At 29.7% G+C, this 22,328-nt stretch overlaps 1 protein-coding gene across 2 annotated transcripts in view; it reads right to left on the bottom strand.

The window, feature by feature from the left end:
* The window catches only part of LOC145269119 (splicing factor ESS-2 homolog), a 75,122-nt gene that overhangs the window by 29,251 nt on the left and 23,543 nt on the right, over positions 1-22,328 (bottom strand). For both annotated transcript variants that reach the window (XM_080124717.1, XM_080124715.1), the window contains exon 6: positions 11,637-11,998. In XM_080124717.1, the coding sequence (XP_079980843.1) occupies positions 11,637-11,998 (362 nt within the window). The remainder of the gene's footprint in view (positions 1-11,636; positions 11,999-22,328) is intronic.

Below are 22,328 nucleotides of genomic sequence, written 5' to 3'. Positions count from 1 at the left end.
ATAATAATTCTTTTTATAACTCACTACCACATAATAATTCTTTTATAACTCACTACCACATAATAATTCTTATTATAACTCACTACCACATAATAATTCTTTTATAACTCACTACCACATAATAATTCTTTTTATAACTCACTACCACATAATAATTCTTTTATAACTCACTACCACATAATAATTCTTTTATAACTCACTACCATATAATAATTCTTTTATAACTCACTACCACATAATAATTCTTTTATAACTCACTACCACATAATAATTCTTTTATAACTCACTACGACATAATTATTCTTTTATAACTCACTACCACATAATAATTCTTTTATAACTCACTACCACATAATAATTCTTTTATAACTTACTACCACATAATAATTCTTTTATAACTCACTACCACATAATTATTCTTTTATAACTCACTACCACATAATTATTCTTTTATAACTCACTACCACATAATAATTCTTTTTATAACTCACTACCACATAATAATTCTTTTATAACTCACTACCACATAATAATTCTTTTATAACTCACTACCACATCATAATTCTTATTATAACTCACTACCACATAATAATTCTTTTATAACTCACTACCACATAATAATTCTTTTATAACTCACTACCACATAATAATTCTTTTATAACTCACTACCACATAATAATTCTTTTATAACTCATTACCACATAATTCTTTTATAACTCACTACCACATAATAATTATAATGATTATTATAAACTCACTACCACAATAATTATTATAAACTCACTACCACATAATAATTATAATGATTATTATAAACTCACTACCACAAAATAATTATAATGATTATTATAAACTCACTACCACATAATAATTATGATCATTATTATAAACTCACTACCACATAATAATTATGATGATTATTATAAACTCACTACCACATAATAATTATGATGATTATTATAAACTCACTACCACATAATAATTATGATGATTATTATAAACTCACTACCACATAATAATTATGATGATTATTATAAATTCACTACCACATAATAATTATGATGATTATTATAAACTCACTACCACATAATAATTATAATGATTATTATAAACTCACTACCACATAATAATTATAATGATTATTATAAACTCACTACCACATAATAATTATAATGATTATTATAAACTCACTACCACATAATAATTATAATGATTATTATAAACTCACTACCACATAATAATTATAATGATTATTATAAACTCACTACCGCATAATAATTATGATTATTATAAACTCACTACCACATAATAATTATAATGATTATTATAAACTCACTACCACATAAAATTATAATGATTATTATAAACTCACTACCACATAATAATTATAATAATTATTATAAACTCACTACCACATAATAATTATAATAATTATTATAAACTCACTACCACATAATAATTATAATAATTATTATAAACTCACTACCACATAATAATTATAATGATTATTATAAACTCACTACCACATAATAATTATAATGATTATTATAAACTCACTACCACATAATAATTATAATAATTATTATAAACTCACTACCACATAATAATTCTTTTATGACTCATTACCACATAATAATTCTTTTATAACTCACTACCACATAATAATTCTTTTATAACTCACTACCACATAATAATTCTTTTTATAACTCACTACCACATAATTCTTTTTATAACTCACTACCACATAATAATTCTTTTTATAACTCACTACCACATAATAATTCTTTTATAACTCACTACCACATAATAATTCTTTTTATAACTCACTACCACATAATAATTCTTTTTATAACTCACTACCACATAATAATTCTTTTTATAACTCACTACCACATAATAATTCTTTTATAACTCACTACCACATAATTATTCTTTTATAACTCATTACCACATAATTATTCTTTTATAACTCACTACCACATAATAATTCTTTTTATAACTCACTACCACATAATAATTCTTTTATAACTCACTACCACATAATAATTCTTTTATAACTCACTACCACATAATAATTCTTTTATAACTCACTACCACATAATAATTCTTTTATAACTCACTACCACATAATAATTCTTTTATAACTCACTACCACATAATAATTCTTTTATAACTCATTACCACATAATTCTTTTATAACTCACTACCACATAATAATTATAATGATTATTATAAACTCACTACCACAATAATTATTATAAACTCACTACCACATAATAATTATGATGATTATTATAAACTCACTACCACATAATAATTATGATGATTATTATAAACTCACTACCACATAATAATTATGATGATTATTATAAACTCACTACCACATAATAATTATGATGATTATTATAAACTCACTACCACATAATAATTATAATGATTATTATAAACTCACTACCACATAATAATTATAATGATTATTATAAACTCACTACCACATAATAATTATAATGATTATTATAAACTCACTACCGCATAATAATTATGATTATTATAAACTCACTACCACATAATAATTATAATGATTATTATAAACTCACTACCACATAAAAATTATAATGATTATTATAAACTCACTACCACATAATAATTATAATAATTATTATAAACTCACTACCACATAATAATTATAATAATTATTATAAACTCACTACCACATAATAATTATAATAATTATTATAAACTCACTACCACATAATAATTATAATGATTATTATAAACTCACTACCACATAATAATTATAATGATTATTATAAACTCACTACCACATAATAATTATAATGATTATTATAAACTCACTACCACATAATAATTATAATGATTATTATAAACTCACTACCACATAATGATTATAATAATTATTATAAACTCACTACCACATAATAATTATAATAATTATTATAAACTCCCTACCACATAATAATTATAATGATTATTATAAACTCACTACCACATAATAATTATAATGATTATTATAAACTCACTACCACATAATAATTATAATAATTATTATAAACTCACTACCACATAATAATTCTTTTATAACTCATTACCACATAATAATTCTTTTATAACTCACTACCACATAATAATTCTTTTATAACTCACTACCACATAATAATTCTTTTTATAACTCACTACCACATAATAATTCTTTTTATAACTCACTACCACATAATAATTCTTTTTATAACTCACTACCACATAATAATTCTTTTATAACTCACTACCACATAATAATTCTTTTATAACTCACTACCACATAATAATTCTTTTTATAACTCACTACCACATAATAATTCTTTTTATAACTCACTACCACATAATAATTCTTTTTATAACTCACTACCACATAATAATTCTTTTTATAACTCACTACCACATAATAATTCTTTTATAACTCACTACCACATAATAATTCTTTTATAACTCACTACCACATAATAATTCTTTTATAACTCACTACCACATAATAATTCTTTTATAACTCACTACCACATAATAATTCTTTTATAACTCACTACCACATAATAATTCTTTTTATAACTCACTACCACATAATAATTCTTTTATAACTCACTACCACATAATAATTCTTTTATAACTCACTACCACATAATAATTCTTTTATAACTCACTACCACATAATAATTCTTTTTATAACTCACTACCACATAATAATTCTTTTATAACTCACTACCACATAATAATTCTTATTATAACTCACTACCACATAATAATTCTTTTATAACTCACTACCACATAATAATTCTTTTTATAACTCACTACCACATAATAATTCTTTTATAACTCACTACCACATAATAATTCTTTTATAACTCACTACCACATAATAATTCTTTTATAACTCACTACCACATAATAATTCTTTTATAACTCACTACCACATAATTATTCTTTTATAACTCACTGCCACATAATAATTCTTTTATAACTCACTACCACATAATAATTCTTTTATAACTCACTACCACATAATTATCCTTTTATAACTCACTACCACATAATTATTCTTTTATAACTCACTACCACATAATAATTCTTTTTATAACTCACTACCACATAATAATTCTTTTATAACTCACTACCACATAATAATTCTTTTATAACTCACTACCACATAATAATTCTTATTATAACTCACTACCACATAATAATTATTTTATAACTCACTACCACATAATAATTCTTTTATAACTCACTACCACATAATAATTCTTTTATAACTCACTACCACATAATAATTCTTTTATAACTCATTACCACATAATTCTTTTATAACTCACTAGCACATAATAATTATAATGATTATTATAAACTAACTACCACAATAATTATTATAAACTCACTACCACATAATAATTATAATGATTATTATAAACTCACTACCACAAAATTATTATAATGATTATTATAAACTCACTACCACATAATAATTATGATGATTATTATAAACTCACTACCACATAATAATTATGATGATTATTATAAACTCACTACCACATAATAATTATGATGATTATTATAAACTCACTACCACATAATAATTATAATGATTATTATAAACTCACTACCACATAATAATTATGATGATTATTATAAACTCACTACCACATAATAATTATAATGATTATTATAAACTCACTACCACATAATAATTATAATGATTATTATAAACTCACTACCATATAATAATTATAATAATTATTATAAACTCACTACCACATAATAATTATAATAATTATTATAAACTCCCTACCACATAATAATTATAATGATTATTATAAACTCACTACCACATAATAATTATAATGATTATTATAAACTCACTACCACATAATAATTATAATAATTATTATAAACTCACTACCACATAATAATTCTTTTATAACTCATTACCACATAATAATTCTTTTATAACTCACTACCACATAATAATTCTTTTTATAACTCACTACCACATAATAATTCTTTTATAACTCACTACCACATAATAATTCTTTTATAACTCACTACCACATAATAATTCTTTTATAACTCACTACCACATAATAATTCTTTTATAACTCACTACCACATAATAATTCTTTTATAACTCACTACCACATAATAATTCTTTTTATAACTCACTACCACATAATAATTCTTTTATAACTCACTACCACATAATAATTCTTTTATAACTCACTACCACATAATAATTCTTTTATAACTCACTACCACATAATAATTCTTTTTATAACTCACTACCACATAATAATTCTTTTATAACTCACTACCACATAATAATTCTTATTATAACTCACTACCACATAATAATTCTTTTATAACTCACTACCACATAATAATTCTTTTTATAACTCACTACCACATAATAATTCTTTTATAACTCACTACCACATAATAATTCTTTTATAACTCACTACCACATAATAATTCTTTTATAACTCACTACCACATAATAATTCTTTTATAACTCACTACCACATAATAATTCTTTTATAACTCACTACCACATAATAATTCTTTTATAACTCACTACCACATAATTATTCTTTTATAACTCACTACCACATAATAATTCTTTTATAACTCACTACCACATAATAATTCTTTTATAACTCACTACCACATAATTATCCTTTTATAACTCACTACCACATAATTATTCTTTTATAACTCACTACCACATAATAATTCTTTTTATAACTCACTACCACATAATAATTCTTTTATAACTCACTACCACATAATAATTCTTTTATAACTCACTACCACATAATAATTCTTATTATAACTCACTACCACATAATAATTCTTTTATAACTCACTACCACATAATAATTCTTTTATAACTCACTACCACATAATAATTCTTTTATAACTCACTACCACATAATAATTCTTTTATAACTCATTACCACATAATTCTTTTATAACTCACTAGCACATAATAATTATAATGATTATTATAAACTCACTACCACAATAATTATTATAAACTCACTACCACATAATAATTATAATGATTATTATAAACTCACTACCACAAAATTATTATAATGATTATTATAAACTCACTACCACATAATAATTATGATGATTATTATAAACTCACTACCACATAATAATTATGATGATTATTATAAACTCACTACCACATAATAATTATGATGATTATTATAAACTCACTACCACATAATAATTATAATGATTATTATAAACTCACTACCACATAATAATTATGATGATTATTATAAACTCACTACCACATAATAATTATAATGATTATTATAAACTCACTACCACATAATAATTATAATGATTATTATAAACTCACTACCATATAATAATTATAATAATTATTATAAACTCACTACCACGTAATAATTATAATGATTATTATAAACTCACTACCACATAATAATTATAATGATTATTATAAACTCACTACCACATAATAATTATAATGATTATTATAAACTCACTACCACATAATAATTATAATAATTATTATAAACTCACTACCACATAAAAATTATAATGATTATTATAAACTCACTACCACATAATAATTATAATAATTTTTATAAACTCACTACCACATAATAATTATAATAATTATTATAAACTCACTACCACATAATAATTATAATGATTATTATAAACTCACTACCACATAATAATTATAATGATTATTATAAACTCACTACCGCATAATAATTATAATGATTATTATAAACTCACTACCACATAATAATTATAAAGATTATTATAAACTCACTACCACATAATAATTATAATAATTATTATAAACTCACTACCACATAATAATTATAATAATTATTATAAACTCACTACCACATAATAATTATAATGATTATTATAAACTCACTACCACATAATTATAATTATTATTATAAACTCACTACCACATAATAATTATAATAATTATTATAAACTCACTACCACATAACAATTATAATAATTATTATAAACTCACTACCACATAATAATTATAATAATTATTATAAACTCACTACCACAATAATTATTATAATGATTATTATAAACTCACTACCACATAATAATTATAATGATTATTATAAACTCACTACCACATAATAATTATAATAATTATTATAAACTCACTACCACATAATAATTATAATGATTATTATAAACTCACTACCACATAATAATTATAATGATTATTATAAACTCACTACCACATAATAATTATAATAATTATTATAAACTCACTACCACATAATAATTATAATAATTATTATAAACTCACTACCACATAATAATTATTATAAACTCACTACCACATAATAATTATAATAATTATTATAAACTCACTACCACATAATAATTATAATGATTATTATAAACTCACTACCACATAATAATTATAATGATTATTATAAACTCACTACCACATAATAATTATAATAATTATTATAAACTCACTGGTCTCCTGCTTTATGGTTTTTTAAATCAGAGAGTTGCTTCTCCTAGAAAGGTTGCCTTCATCACGGCTTACGAGAGCCCACTCCACCCCAACACTCACATACATACACACAAACACACATGGTGCTAGTTGGCCGTTGACCCCGAAAAAGGGTTCATTCGCCCTTTGGAAGGTCTTGTTTTTAATCCTTCAGGGAGACTAGCCACCCTCCTCACCAAACAAGTCTGGTGGGGGAACCAGTTTAGTCACCAGTGACCAAACCATGAGGCAGGTATTATTGAGTTACATGGTACCAGTAGCATATGACATGACCTGATATGAATATATATATATATACATATATATATTAGTGTATTTAGGCAGCATTCCTTCATTCAGGCAAACATTATTAAAAACAACAGAGATACCTTGCTTAATGATTCTTTTTTTTCATTTTTTCGATCTTTCGTAAGATTTTTTTAACTTCAAGATGGAAGGTATTTACAAATGTTCCATGGTTCACACGAGCGCTTTCGATTCTTTCTTGAATCATCATCAGTTTTTTTATATAGTGCTTCAAGTATTTTTAATTTTTTACAATTACTTTCTCGTTGCAATGTCCCTGTAGTGAAAACCATAGATATTATTATAAACAACATCTACAATCATCCGTCAGTCCCCCCCCCCACTTAAAATTAATAAAAATATATTAAAAAGAATATTATTAATCTGCATCACGGAAATACCTTTTTATGATCCTAATGGCAACATATATAATCAAATAGATGGCGTCGCAATGGGGTCAGTCCTCGGACCTACCCTGAGTGAATTGTATATGGCAGACTTAGAAAATAAAACATTTAAAAATAATATAAAGCCCCCTATGTATGTACGTTATGTTGACGACATACTCCTCTTAGCTGATAATGACGAACGGATATATAAACTTCAAGATCTTTTTAAAAAAACCCTGTCATTAAGTTTACAATAGAATTAAATGATAACAAACAAATTCACTTTCTGGACGTCCTTATAGACTCATCTAACAATACTTTCGACACAGCTGTATACAAAAATCCAACTAGTACAAAATCCAGCCTCTTAAACTTTAAGAGTGAGTGCCCTCAGCGTTATAAAATTGCTATAATCAAAAATCTTTTAAACTGTGCTAAGATGATTTCTTCTACGAAAAAAGCACTACTAATAGAAATTTAAAATATCAAACAGGTTCTTATAAATAATTACTTTCCGAATTATATTGTTGATCAACAAATTAAACTATTTATACAGTCCCTAAAAACCTTAACAGCAATACTAGTTAATCTTCTAACACTAACCCTATAGACATATTTTACAAAAACCAAATGACACCAAATTTTAGAGTGGAAGAAAAAATAATTAAAAGCATCATACATAGATATACAGCACCTCTAGAGAACAATTCTAAGATTAGATTTATTATATACTATAAGAAGTATCGAACCCAGAACCTCATCGTTAAAAATAACTCCTCGCCGGCGACAAAAATGTTGGAGCAAACCAATATTGTGTACAAATTTCAATGCCCCTTAGGAGAGTGTAACTCTGAAAATAAAAACGCATATATTGGACATACAAAAACAACATTGTCCCGTTGATTAACGATGCATTTGAACAGTACTAGCTCAATATACCAGCATTTAACAAATCAACATTGCTGTCCCCCCCTCTAATCTTAGAAAGGTCCTCGTGGACAACACAAGGATTTTGCAACGAGACAGTAATTGTAAAAAATTAAAAATACTTGAAGCACTATATATAAAAACCCAGCACCCATCTATAAATAGCATTAATTTTGAAAGTAGCAAAAATGTGCTGAAATGTTTAGCATAACCAGTATACGACTGGTTTAACTAACATTGCCTTTTATCATCCTAATTTTTAATCAAGTTTTTTATCACTCGTAAATGTATATCTTAATCGACTTTTCATTGACTCTTTTTATCATTCGTAACTATATATTTCACTTCTATTTTTAATATTTTATCTCCACCTGATGATGATTCAAGAAAGAATCGAAAGCGCTCGTGTGAACCATGGAACATTTGTAAATGCCTTCCATCTTGAATTTAAAAAAAATCTTACGAAAGATCGAAAAAATGAAAAAAAAAGAATCATTAAGCAAGGTATCTCTGTTGTTTTTAATAATGTTTGCCTGAATATATATATATATATATATATATATATATATATATATATATATATATATACACACACACACACAATACTATTTCTTTTACAGCTCATCAGTGCGGCTAGCCAAGCAACCACCTCAAGCCAGCATATATATATATATATATATATATATATATATATATATATAAGATAGATAGATATATAAACTCATATACAACTAAGATGCAAATGAGAAACTTTCAATGCTGCCAAGATTAAGTTTATCTCTTTTAATAATTAATTTTAATAATTAATTATTAAAATTAATTATTTTTAATAATTAATTTTAATAATTAATTTTAATAATTAATTAAAAACCATTGATTGTCATGAGATACTTCCCTCAAGTTCCAGATAACATAAATTGGAACAAATACATTGAGACAATTGCTAAGTCTACTGCGAGAAAGGTGGGCTCCCTCTATCGTGCTAGAAAGCTACTCACACCTGAGAGTATCCTGTACCTCTACAAAGCCACGGTTTGCCCATGCATAATTTTGCTACATCTGGGCTGGTGCATCTGCCAATAGTATATCGGTCCTTGACAGGATTCGAAAAAGAGTCACCAACCTAATCGGTCCCAAACTATTAACTAACTCCAACCTATGTCCCATCACTGAAACGTGGCATCCTTGTGCCTGTTTTACAAGTATTTCAATGGCAAGTGCACTGATGAACTCCGAGCACTAGCACCCCCTCGACAACAAAGGTAAACCAAATGAACACATAGCTAAGGAAATGGCTAAAACTCTAGAGGAAAACCTCCAGTCTGTAGCGGAATGGAGTCGTAACTGTTTGGTAACTGTAAACTGTTTTTGACTTCTATTTGGGGGTATGAGACCAGTGGATTCGCCAATCATTTTTATAACCACCGGCTGTGCTAAACAATCAATGAAAACCTTCCAAAGTTAGTATAAAAATTGTCGAATTCTGGATTCAATCAGTTCGCCGCTAAATACGTCACGGACCGCATTTGATTCTTGGCCGCCATCTTGGTTACTGCTAATTACAGTAAAGATCTGATCTGAACTACGCCGCCATCTTTGTTCAACATAATGTCACAAAACTTAACAGTAACGTTCAATGCTGCCAATCCTTTAATAATTAGGAGAAAACTTTTCAACCACTGATTAGAATGGCTAATGATACACTGCCCGAAAGTACTTCCTAGGGTTAACCTTCACAGACAACATGAATTGTAACAAATACATTGAAGCAATTGCCAAGGCTGCTGTGAGGAAGGTGGGTTCTCTCTACCGTACTAAAAGGCTGAGAGTATCCTGTATCTCTACAAAGCTACAGTTCACTCATGCATAGAATGTTGTTGCCAAATCTGAACTGGTGCATCTTCCAATAGTATCTCGCTCCTAGACCGGATCAAAAAAAAAGAGCTACCAACCTAATCGGTCCTGAACTATCAACTAAACTCCGACCTCTGCCCCATCGCCGAAACGTAGCATCCTTACAAGTATTTCAATGGCAAGTGCTCTGACGAACTCCAAGCACTAGTATCCCCTCAACGACAATACCCTTGACAAACCGACAAACAGCAGACTCCCATCCTTACACTGTAGAGATCCCTAGATGCTGTAAAGCCTTTACTTGAATAGTTTTTTTCCCCTCAAACTGCTGCATTTTGGAATTCCCTCCTGGGTCCCTGTTTTCCTGACTATACTGACATGCAGAAATTCAAATATAATGTGAACAGACATCTTGCTGCCCAACTCCCTAAATAGTATCCCTGCAAATCTGGTCCCAAATAGTAGCCCCTCATGACTAAGTGGACCTGTGCCTTGTTTGGGGTGAAATGACAATAAAAAAATAAAAATAAAAATAAATAAAAGACAAAACTCACACCTATTGTTCAATTAGGAAAACCTTAACTCACCTTAAATGTCGGTCCTGGTGTTTTGGGTAAAGGCATGTTGTCCATGCCGTCTAAACGGAATGGGGTGCCCTCAATTTCACCCCACGTCATCAAGGGCGACTCATCACCCATGCCAGGTGCAGGTGATGGAGTCTTGACAAAATCATACCCGTTCACTCGGGGTGTATGTCCTGTTTGAATTTCTTTGCCATCATGTCCGATCTTTCCCTGATTCGCATACGCCTTCTCGGAGGCGACCTGTTGCAAAATTTCCTTGTTTTTTTCTGAATTGAAAGGGTTCAAATGAAACCTGGTGTTGTCATGGACAATCTCCTGTTTTTTGGAAATGTTCTTGATTATTTCCTTGGGGGTATATTTGGCACCTAAAACAGATCAGCAAAAATTAAATGTTTTATTTTTAAACGAAAAAAAAATAATAATAAAATTAGATATATAATTAAATGTTTTATTTTTAAACGAAAATAAAAATAATAATAAAATTAGATATATAATTAAATGTTTTATTTTTAAACGAAAAAAAATAATAATAAAATTAGATATATAATTAAATGTTTTATTTTTAAACGAAAAAAAAAATAATAATAAAATTAGATATATAATTAAATGTTTTATTTTTAAACGAAAAAAAAAAAAAATAATAAAATTAGATATATAATTAAATGTTTTATTTTTAAACGAAAAAAAAAATAATAATAAAATTAAATATATAATTAAATGTTTTATTTTTAAACAAAAAAAACAAAAATAATAAAATTAGATATATAATTAAATGTTTTATTTTTAAACGAAAAAAAAATAATAAAATTAGATATATAATTAAATGTTTTATTTTTAATGAAAAAAAATAATAAAGTAATAAATTTAAAAAACAATCCCATAAAATTTCAAAAATTAATATTTCCAGAAATTAAGATAAAAAATTAAATAAAAAATGTCAGATAAAAAATAATTAAAATTAGATATATAAATGTTTTATTTTTAATGAAAAAAAATAATAAAGTAAATTTAAAAAACAATCCCATAAAATTTCAAAAATTAATATTTCCAGAAATTAAGATAAAAAAATTAAATAAAAAATGTCAGATAAAAAAAATAATTAAAATTAGATATATAATTAAATGTTTTATTTTTAATGAGAAAAAAAATAATAAAGTAATAAATTTAAAAAACAATCCCATAAAATTTAAAAATTAATATTTCAAGAAATTGAGATAAAAAAAAATGTCAGATAAAAAAAAAATAATTAAAATTAGATTTATAATTAAATGTTTTATTTTCAATGACAAAAAAAAAATAATTAAAATTAGATTTATAATTAAATGTTTTATTTTTAATGACAAAAAAAAAAAAATAATAAAGTAATAAATTTAAAAAACGATCCCATAAAATTTAAAAATTAATATTTCAAGAAATTGAGATAAAAAAATGTCAGATAAAAAAAAAAAATAATTAAAATTAGATTTATAATTAAATGTTTTATTTTCAATGACAAAAAAAAAATGAATAAGTTGGAAATATTTTATTTATATAAAAGGCAAAAGTAGCGCGTGCATTTTTGTACGTTCGCGAAAGGCTTTTTTTCGATCGAGAGGGTTACTATTTTGGAGAACTTTTTATATACTCCCTAGATTATAATATCTACGATTTGCGAACGGACGCCGTCTTCACATTTATTTTGATCGACTTTTATAAAATTACCGCTATTCCGTCTTTTTGCGTGTTTGTTCGTCTTTTTCGTATAAAAGCGAAACTAATCGGAGCGAAGTAGGCCGCCTGGCTTTCAGGCCGAGATTTCCAGAAACGCAATTAGCTTTGATCAATGTTAGGGAAACCCTTCATATCAAACAATTGCGATTCATTTGGAGAGCTCCCCCTTCTTGGGGAGAGCTGGTTTTCCCCAACATCGTGGGGAAGCTAAATACGGCAGAAACTGGCCTGCAGCCAACCTTAATATCTGCGCCTGCGTGATTCTTAACTTATTCACTTCAAGTCAACTTTTAGATTGACATCGATAAATTTGAACGCTTTTCACTTCCTGTCACATCATAGCATAGCGGTAAGATGTCAGCTTCTCTTTCACTTTCTTTTCTACCTTCACGGTACGGGTTCAAGCCTGTCTGCCTACTACCACTTTTTTTTTTTTTACACCTCCAAATACCCAGGCAATGCCGAGCACCCCCACTAATATATATATATATATATAAAAGCGAAAATGTGTGTATGTATGTATGTATGTATGTGTGTCTGTGTGTCCGCTAAAAACTTTTGACAGACAGAACAAAAATTGACAAACTCGGTATCATATTGAAGCTCCATCCCTCGCCCGAAAAATATCGAAAAATTGGCCAAAAACGTTAATTTTTTCACCCTGAAATCAACAATTTTCTACAGGGGGGGGGTCAACAAAAACCGTCCTCTCATGACAAGATCGGTTCTACGCATGCGTCAGATGACGTCATGACTTAATTTACTTTAAATAGTTGAAGAACTGACACAATTTCATGTACGTTGTGTTAGAGCGTTGGGTCATTATCTAAACGTTTTGGGTTCGAATCGTGGTGTGAGATTTTTTTTTCGCGATTTTTAAAATTTTAATATTGAAGCAGTGTTATTTAAGCCATTTTTCACGTAACGTTCGTTTTTCTGTTTTTTTTTACTTCGCTTATTCTTAGGTTTTCATTACCACCCCCACCACCGACCGACCACACACACCCAAAAACACCCGGGTACCCACTGATTTTTAAAATTTTAATATCGAAACAGGCTTATTTAAGCCATTTTTCATGTGTTTTTTTTTTTTGTTTTAACGTTCGTTTTTCTGTTTTCTTTTTTGTTTTTTTGATTTTTACATTTACCATCGTTATTTTTTTTTTGCTTTTTTTCGATGATTTGAGGTACTCTCACATATATCATATTGTTTAAATGTATGACCGTTGAGGACAACTTGGATTTTTCTCTTAAGATTTAATTACGTTATGTATTCTTCCAATACTACCATATTATCTGATTTTCCTTAGAAAACCATCGTGCCATACCCTGTCAAAAGCCTTAGATATATCGAGGGCTACCTCTCTACTCTCCCCTGCTTTGTCCAGTGAACAGTATATACAGTGATGATCATATTTATTGGCACGGTAAAAGAAAAGTTAAATTTTGTCTAATAAATTCTAAAAAAGGGATTAAATTAAAGAAAATAACAAAGTATATTATGTATTTTTAACTGGCCTTTCCGATGCAGCAATCGGATTTTAGAAAAAATAAATAACAAAGGAACAACAAACATAATTGCAAAAAACCCTTGTTCAAAATTATTGGCACGGCTTTGTTTTTCTTTTAGTATCAGTATAATATCAATCAATTTCCGGTTTACGTGCTTTCTGAACTTTTTTATAGCCATATTATGCTTGTTTAATGCTAATTCAGTGAATAATTTTTTTCAGATAATTTTTAGATAGCGATTTATTTAAACTATTATAAGTGACTAAATTATAATTTTCAATCGCCATGGTTAAAACTAAGGAACACAGCGAAGACGTCAGGAAGCTTGTTGTAGCATGCCATACCAATGGGGAGGGCTATGATAAGATTTCAAAGAAGCTAAACCTTCCCAAATTCACTGTTAGAGCCATAATAAACAAGTTCAAATCGCAAGGCCACGTTATGAGTTTAGAGGGTAGAGGGAGAAAAAGGATTCTTTCCCCAAGAGATGAACGGAAAATTGTTCGACAAGTAAAACAAAACCCAAGGATCTCTGTTGGGGAGATTGTTGATGAACAGAGCACCTCTGGAGTGAATGTATCTCGACATACAGTTGGTAGAGTTTTGAAGAGAGCTGGTTTAAAAGCATGTCGTCCGAGAAAGACTCCCTTATTGAAGCCTATGCACCTGAAAGCAAGGCTAGCCTTTGCAAAACGTCATATTGATAAAGATGTTGCATTCTGGAAACGTGTTCTATGGACTGACGAAACGAAAATAGAGTTATTTAGCCATAATAAAGTGTCTTATATTTACAGAAAATCTGGCGAAGCTTTCCTGCCTAAGAACACCATACCCACAGTGAAGCACGGTGGAGGCAGTTTGATGTTTTGGGGATCCTTTGCTGCCTCTGGACCAGGGCGATTTGTTAAGGTCACAGGTAGCATAAAAAAGGAAGATTATGTTAAAATATTGGATGAAAACCTGAAAGACTCTGCTAAAGAGCTCTCACTTGGTCGTCGTTGGTGGTTCATGCAAGATAATGACCCAAAGCATTCGGCTAAACTGACTAAGAAATGGCTTGAGGACAATCATATTAATGTTTTGGAGTGGCCATCACAAAGCCCAGACCTTAATCCAATTGAAAATTTATGGAGAACATTAAAATTGAGGGTAATGCAAAGGAAGCCTAAGAATCTTATTCAATTGGAGGATTATTGTCAGGAAGAGTGGGCTAAAATTACTACTGAAGAGTGCAACAACTTGGTTGTAAACTATGAAAAGCGACTGAGGAAGGTAATCAAGGCCAAAGGCTATACAATTGATTATTAAATAAATCGTGCCAATAATTTTGAACAAGGGTTTTTTGCAATTATGTTTGTTGTTCCTTTGTTATTTATTTTTTCTAAAATCCGATTGCTGCATCGGAAAGGCCAGTTAAAAATACATAATATACTTTGTTATTTTCTTTAATTTAATCCCTTTTTTAGAATTTATTAGACAAAATTTAACTTTTATTTTACCGTGCCAATAAATATGATCATCACTGTACATTCAGAGATTACAATTGGGATATCAGCCATGGAACGAACTTACCTAAATCTGTATTGATGGTCGGACAGAAGTTTAGCAACTGTAAGGTGATGGACTAGAGCTTGATTAATTATGGACTCAAATATTTTGGCGAAAAGCTGGAGGAGGCTAATGGGGTGATAATTTGATTGTTTAGTTGCATGATTGTCGAGGACAACCTGGATTTTTCTCTTACTTAAGGATTTAATTACGTATTCTCCCAGTGATACCATATGATCTGATTTTCCTGAGAAGACCGTCGTGCCATACCCTGTCAAAAGCCTGCTTGATTATTTTCCATAAATAATAAAATTTCGCATATAAATATGAAAAAATACCAAATTATTTTAGGACACATAGCTTTTAGTGAAGTTTTTATTTTTATTATTTATTGGGTAGGGGCGTAAAACATTGCCCAGTTGAAAAATATGTTTAAATAAAAGGGAGGGGGGGACAATGAGAAGTGGGGGAGCATTGCCTGGTCATTAAAAAAAAAAAACAAAAAAAAACGGGACTTGGGTGCCATCAGCCAGAAACAAAACTGAAAGCAAAATAATGCATGTCGGATATGAACTCGCATAATTGAAGTTAGTAACCGAATTCTTTTATCGATGGGCCACAAGAAACCCATGTTATAACGTCGCAAACTTAGCTTTTTAAAACGGACGAACATATTGATGATTTCGCGAACGCACGGCTTGCAAATCACGTCAAAAGCAAAAGTTTTTATTTGACCTTCAACAAAAATGACATTTCTCCACAAAATAATTAACAATTTTTTTCTCCAATTTTTCGATATTATGTGTCTGAGACATCGCTCTTTCTAACGGTACTGCATTCGTGCCGCTTCAATGCGGATGACAAAAGTTTTTATTTGACCTTCAACAAAAATGACATTTCTCCACAAAATAATTAACAATTTTTTTCTCCAATTTTTCGATATTATGTGTCTGAGACATCGCTCTTTCTAACGGTACTGCATTCGTGCCGCTTCAATGCGGATGACAAAAGTTTTTATTTGACCTTCAACAAAAATGACATTTCTCCACAAAATAATTAACAATTTTTTTCTCCAATTTTTCGATATTATGTGTCTGAGACATCGCTCTTTCTAACGGTACTGCATTCGTGCCGCTTCAATGCGGATGACAAAAGTTTTTATTTGACCTTCAACAAAAATGACATTTCTCCACAAAATAATTAACAATTTTTTTCTCCAATTTTTCGATATTATGTGTCTGAGACATCGCTCTTTCTAACGGTACTGCATTCGTGCCGCTTCAATGCGGATGACAAAAGTTTTTATTTGACCTTCAACAAAAATGACATTTCTCCACAAAATAATTAACAATTTTTTTCTCCAATTTTTCGATATTATGTGTCTGAGACATCGCTCTTTCTAACGGTACTGCATTCGTGCCGCTTCAATGCGGATGACAAAAGTTTTTATTTGACCTTCAACAAAAATGACATTTCTCCACAAAATAATTAACAATTTTTTTCTCCAATTTTTCGATATTATGTGTCTGAGACATCGCTCTTTCTAACGGTACTGCATTCGTGCCGCTTCAATGCGGATGACAAAAGTTTTTATTTGACCTTCAACAAAAATGACATTTCTCCACAAAATAATTAACAATTTTTTTCTCCAATTTTTCGATATTATGTGTCTGAGACATCGCTCTTTCTAACGGTACTGCATTCGTGCCGCTTCAATGCGGATGACAAAAGTTTTTAGCAGGCATTTATATATACACTAATGGGGGTGCCCGGCGTTTGTGAAGCGAAGGCGGAAAACCTGCGCTACGATGACAAAGGAAGTGAAAATATCTACAAAAAAAGTGCCCAGTGTTACATGATAAAAGGACTGTCCCATTTTCATGCAAGTAAAAAAAAATAGGGAATCAGTTAAAAGTAAATATGAAATCGGATAGTCAAGGATTCGAACTTGCGAAGCTAGATTTGGAATTGAGAATTCCAATCATAAGTTAAAATAAACACAGAATGTTATTGAAATAAGGAATTGCAATTGTTTAGCTTACATATCTGTTATTGGAAAAAGGAATGAAATGATGAAACTTGTTTCTGTTATAAAAATGAAAATTAAAATAAAATCGTCAATTGAAATTGTAAACATATTTTGTAAAGAGGTTATTTGAAAAATAGGTCACTGAACTCGGGGTCATGTCAAGTTTGGCAACGTGACGCATGTCATCCAACGTGCTTTATGAGCACATGTTTAATCATGCGATGACGTGACGAGTTCTCAATATCAGTAGAGTTTTTAGATGCAGTCTGGGAGGAAGAGGGGAGAAGAGTCTGGAGAGACATGCTGACACCAAACCTTGGAAGCGGAAGTTAGAGAAGAAAAAGCCATGTAAAGAAACTTTGAATTCCTCAAGCGAAATCATGGACGGGTCATGAAATAAAGGACGTCATCATCTTTGTGTATCTGCGTCTTCATGTTGTTATTCAACAGAAAAGGTATTGTCCATTTATATTATAAGATCTTTTGATAAAATCATCATCTAAAAAATATGTGTTAGAAAGTATAAATGTTATAGAAACACTCCCGTTCACAGAACTGTCAAAAGTATAAATGTCAAACCCTCGGTCTATCTATCTATATCTAAAATCTAAAAAATATGTGTTAGAAAGTATATGTGTCAAACCCTCGGTCTATCTATCTATCTATATATCCAATCTCCTCTCATTGTGTAGTAACATATACACTGTTATATATTTTCAAAAAATGTCTCCCTTTATCCTGTTTATGTCTTCAATATGCTATCTCTTACAACATGAACATCTTACGACATATGAACACTCAACACATGAACACTCCTTAGACAATCTAAGACTGTCTCTAATGTACACTGTCTATTATATATATATATATTTTTTTTTTTTTTTTTTTTTTTTTTTTTTTTACAAAGGCATCACCACATTATCAAGGCCCAGAGGCCACTCAAGGATAAGGGTTAAAGAGTGTACAGTAGAAATTGGTCAATATAGTAATCATTAGTAATGAAAATTTGGTAAATTTAATAACTTATATGGAACGGCTCATCAAGAACTTATTTACTTTAGACTTGAACACAACCATATTGTAGTCAGCCGGAAAGCAGGAAAACGGAAGACAATTCCACAGGCGTGCAGTTCTAAGAAAGAAGCTTTGTTCATGGAATCTACGTTTAGGTTTAGGCACAGATAAAGAGTGGGGGAAATTATTGATAGTGTTTACAGCTAGACGAGTGTTTCTTGTGAAAGTTTGGCGAGGGGGGACCAAAGATTGAAGCTCAGTTGAACACTTTCCATGAAAATAACGATACATCAGAGACAAACTCGCAACATCTCTTCTGTGAGATAGAGGTTGCAAGGAGGAGAAAAGGACATCTCCTACGAGGCTACGAAGTCTATTTTGAACTCTATCAAGGCAGGACAAGTCCTTTCTAGCAGCTCCTGCCCAGATGTGGCAACAGTATTCCATCCTTGGACGTACCTGGCTCTTATATAGGTAGAGAATAGCATCAGCAGTGAGATATCTACTGGATCGATAGAAAGATCCCACCATTTTTCCAGCGGCCTTGGCAACAGATTTGATATACGTGTTCCATTTAAGATCAGGAGTAATGGTCAAGCCCAGAAGCTTGTCAAAACTTGAGGCCTCCTGAAGACGAGAGCCATTCATTTCAATTGATGACAAATGTGGATTAGAATGTTGATGATGTAAAGAGAGAAGCTTGGTTTTAGATGCATTAAAAGTAACCAGCCACTCCTTTCCCCATTGTACTACGTGCTCAAGATCAGAGGAGAGAGAATTGGAGAGAACTTGGTCGTTTACTGTCTTAGATGTGCTACCATAAATGGTAGTGTCGTCAGCATAAATGTCTACAAATGATGTAAGGATATGATTTGGAAGATCATTAATGTAGATCAGGACCTGTTTATGTCTCCAATATGCTATCTCTTACAACATGAACATCTTAAGACACATGAACACTCAACACATGAACACTCCTTAGACTGTCTCTATAACTCTAAGACTCTCACAAATATGAACAACAACAAATAACATCAACCCTCTTCGAATAAGAATTACATAACATATACGAATATTTGGTGCCGTATTTGGTACTTCTAAAAATAACACCCCTATGCAACAGTACTACCAACTTACATTCATTAACTCTTATCCTCGAGTGGCCTTCAGCCCTTGATAAGTAGTGAATCCCACGTTAAAAAAAAAAAAAAAAAAAAAATGCTGTTAACAATTAGGTCATATATCAAGGTGTTCCATCCTGACTACAACAGAATCCGTATTTCCCTGACATGCAGAAGTTTAAATGTAGTGCGAAAAATTTGCTTTTATTTATTTATTTTTTTTCCTCGCATTCACGCCTAACAAGGCACATCGCCACTTGGACGTAAGGGGCTACTATTTGGGCCCCATGCCTAGGAAAGATTAACAAAATGTTGGTTTACGTTACATTTAAACTTCTAAAAATAACACCCCCCCCTGCAACACATGAAGCGCTGAAAAGTTCTAGCAGCATCACGCAAACCAAAAGGCATAGTTAAAAATTCAAACGCTCCGAATGGAGTTGTTACTGCCGTCTTTGGTATGTCAGCCGGATTTACTAGGAATTGATGGCAAGCCTTGACTAAATCTAGTTTGGAAAAGGTCTTACAACCATGCAACGAGGAAGCAGAATCCTGTATATGTGGGATTGGGTAACGATGAGGTACCGTCATGGCATTGAGTCATCTAATCTCTCACTAAGATTCTTCCTAATACTAAGACGAACAACAATACAGAATATATGTCATCTTAATACCACCAGTATATAACATATACGAATATTTGGTACCTTCTAAAAAGATACCCACGTCATACCAGTTCAGAGTGAAGGAATTAATATTTTTAGCCAATTTTTCGATATTTGTCGTCCAAAGGGTTGAGCTCCAAAACGATACTTATCGCGTGAAAATCTGTTGCCTCTGTCCAAAGTTTTAGGCAGATGTACAAACATACATACATTTAAACATTGAGATTTATATATATATATATCTGTCTGTCTGACGTAATGAACATTTAAATTAAAATGTTTAAAATTCAACGCTATTTCACATGATTAATGGTAGCCGAATGGATACGGCCTCCGCTAATCGAGCCAGAGATGTCTCGTGTCGCGGGGTTCGAATCGTTCGACTGGTAGTAATCGTGACACCCTGCACTGAAGAATCCCGAAAGGATGAAACACTAGTGTCTGTAGGTATTTAATTATTATAGTAAAAAAATAATTATGACAGCCCCTTTAAGAAATACGTTTCTTATCGTTGAGCACTTTCTGTTGAATTAAAAAGTCGGTCAATTTAGCTCTTATGCGTAGATCATCGTATAACGATTTGATCACTGTCTGTCTGACGTAATGAACATTTAAATTAAAATGTTTAAAATTCAACGCTATTTCACATGATTAATGGTAGCCGAATGGATACGGCCTCCGCTAATCGAGCCAGAGATGTCTCGTGTCGCGGGGTTCGAATCGTTCGACTGGTAGTAATCGTGACACCCTGCACTGAAGAATCCCGAAAGGATGAAACACTAGTGTCTGTAGGTATTTAATTATTATAGTAAAAAAATAATTATATATATATATATATATATATATTTTTTTTTTTACACAGGTATCACCACATTATCAAGGCCAAGAGGCTACTCAAGGATAAGGGTTAAAGAGTGTACAGTAGAAATTGGAAAATATAGTAATCATTAGCACTGAAAATTCGGTAAATTTGTTAACTTATATGGAACGGCTCATCAATAATTATATGTATTATAGGTTATTATTATTTTATGTTTAAAAATTTGAACTAAAATGCTAAAATTTTGTTAGTGTTCGTAGTGTCTGTTGAATGTTT

This window comes from Euprymna scolopes, chromosome 45 (assembly GCF_053919585.1).
Source record: "Euprymna scolopes isolate OS-2025 chromosome 45, ASM5391958v1, whole genome shotgun sequence".
Lineage (NCBI taxonomy): Eukaryota > Metazoa > Mollusca > Cephalopoda > Sepiida > Sepiolidae > Euprymna > Euprymna scolopes.
This window is presented reverse-complemented; position numbering and strand designations above follow the sequence as displayed.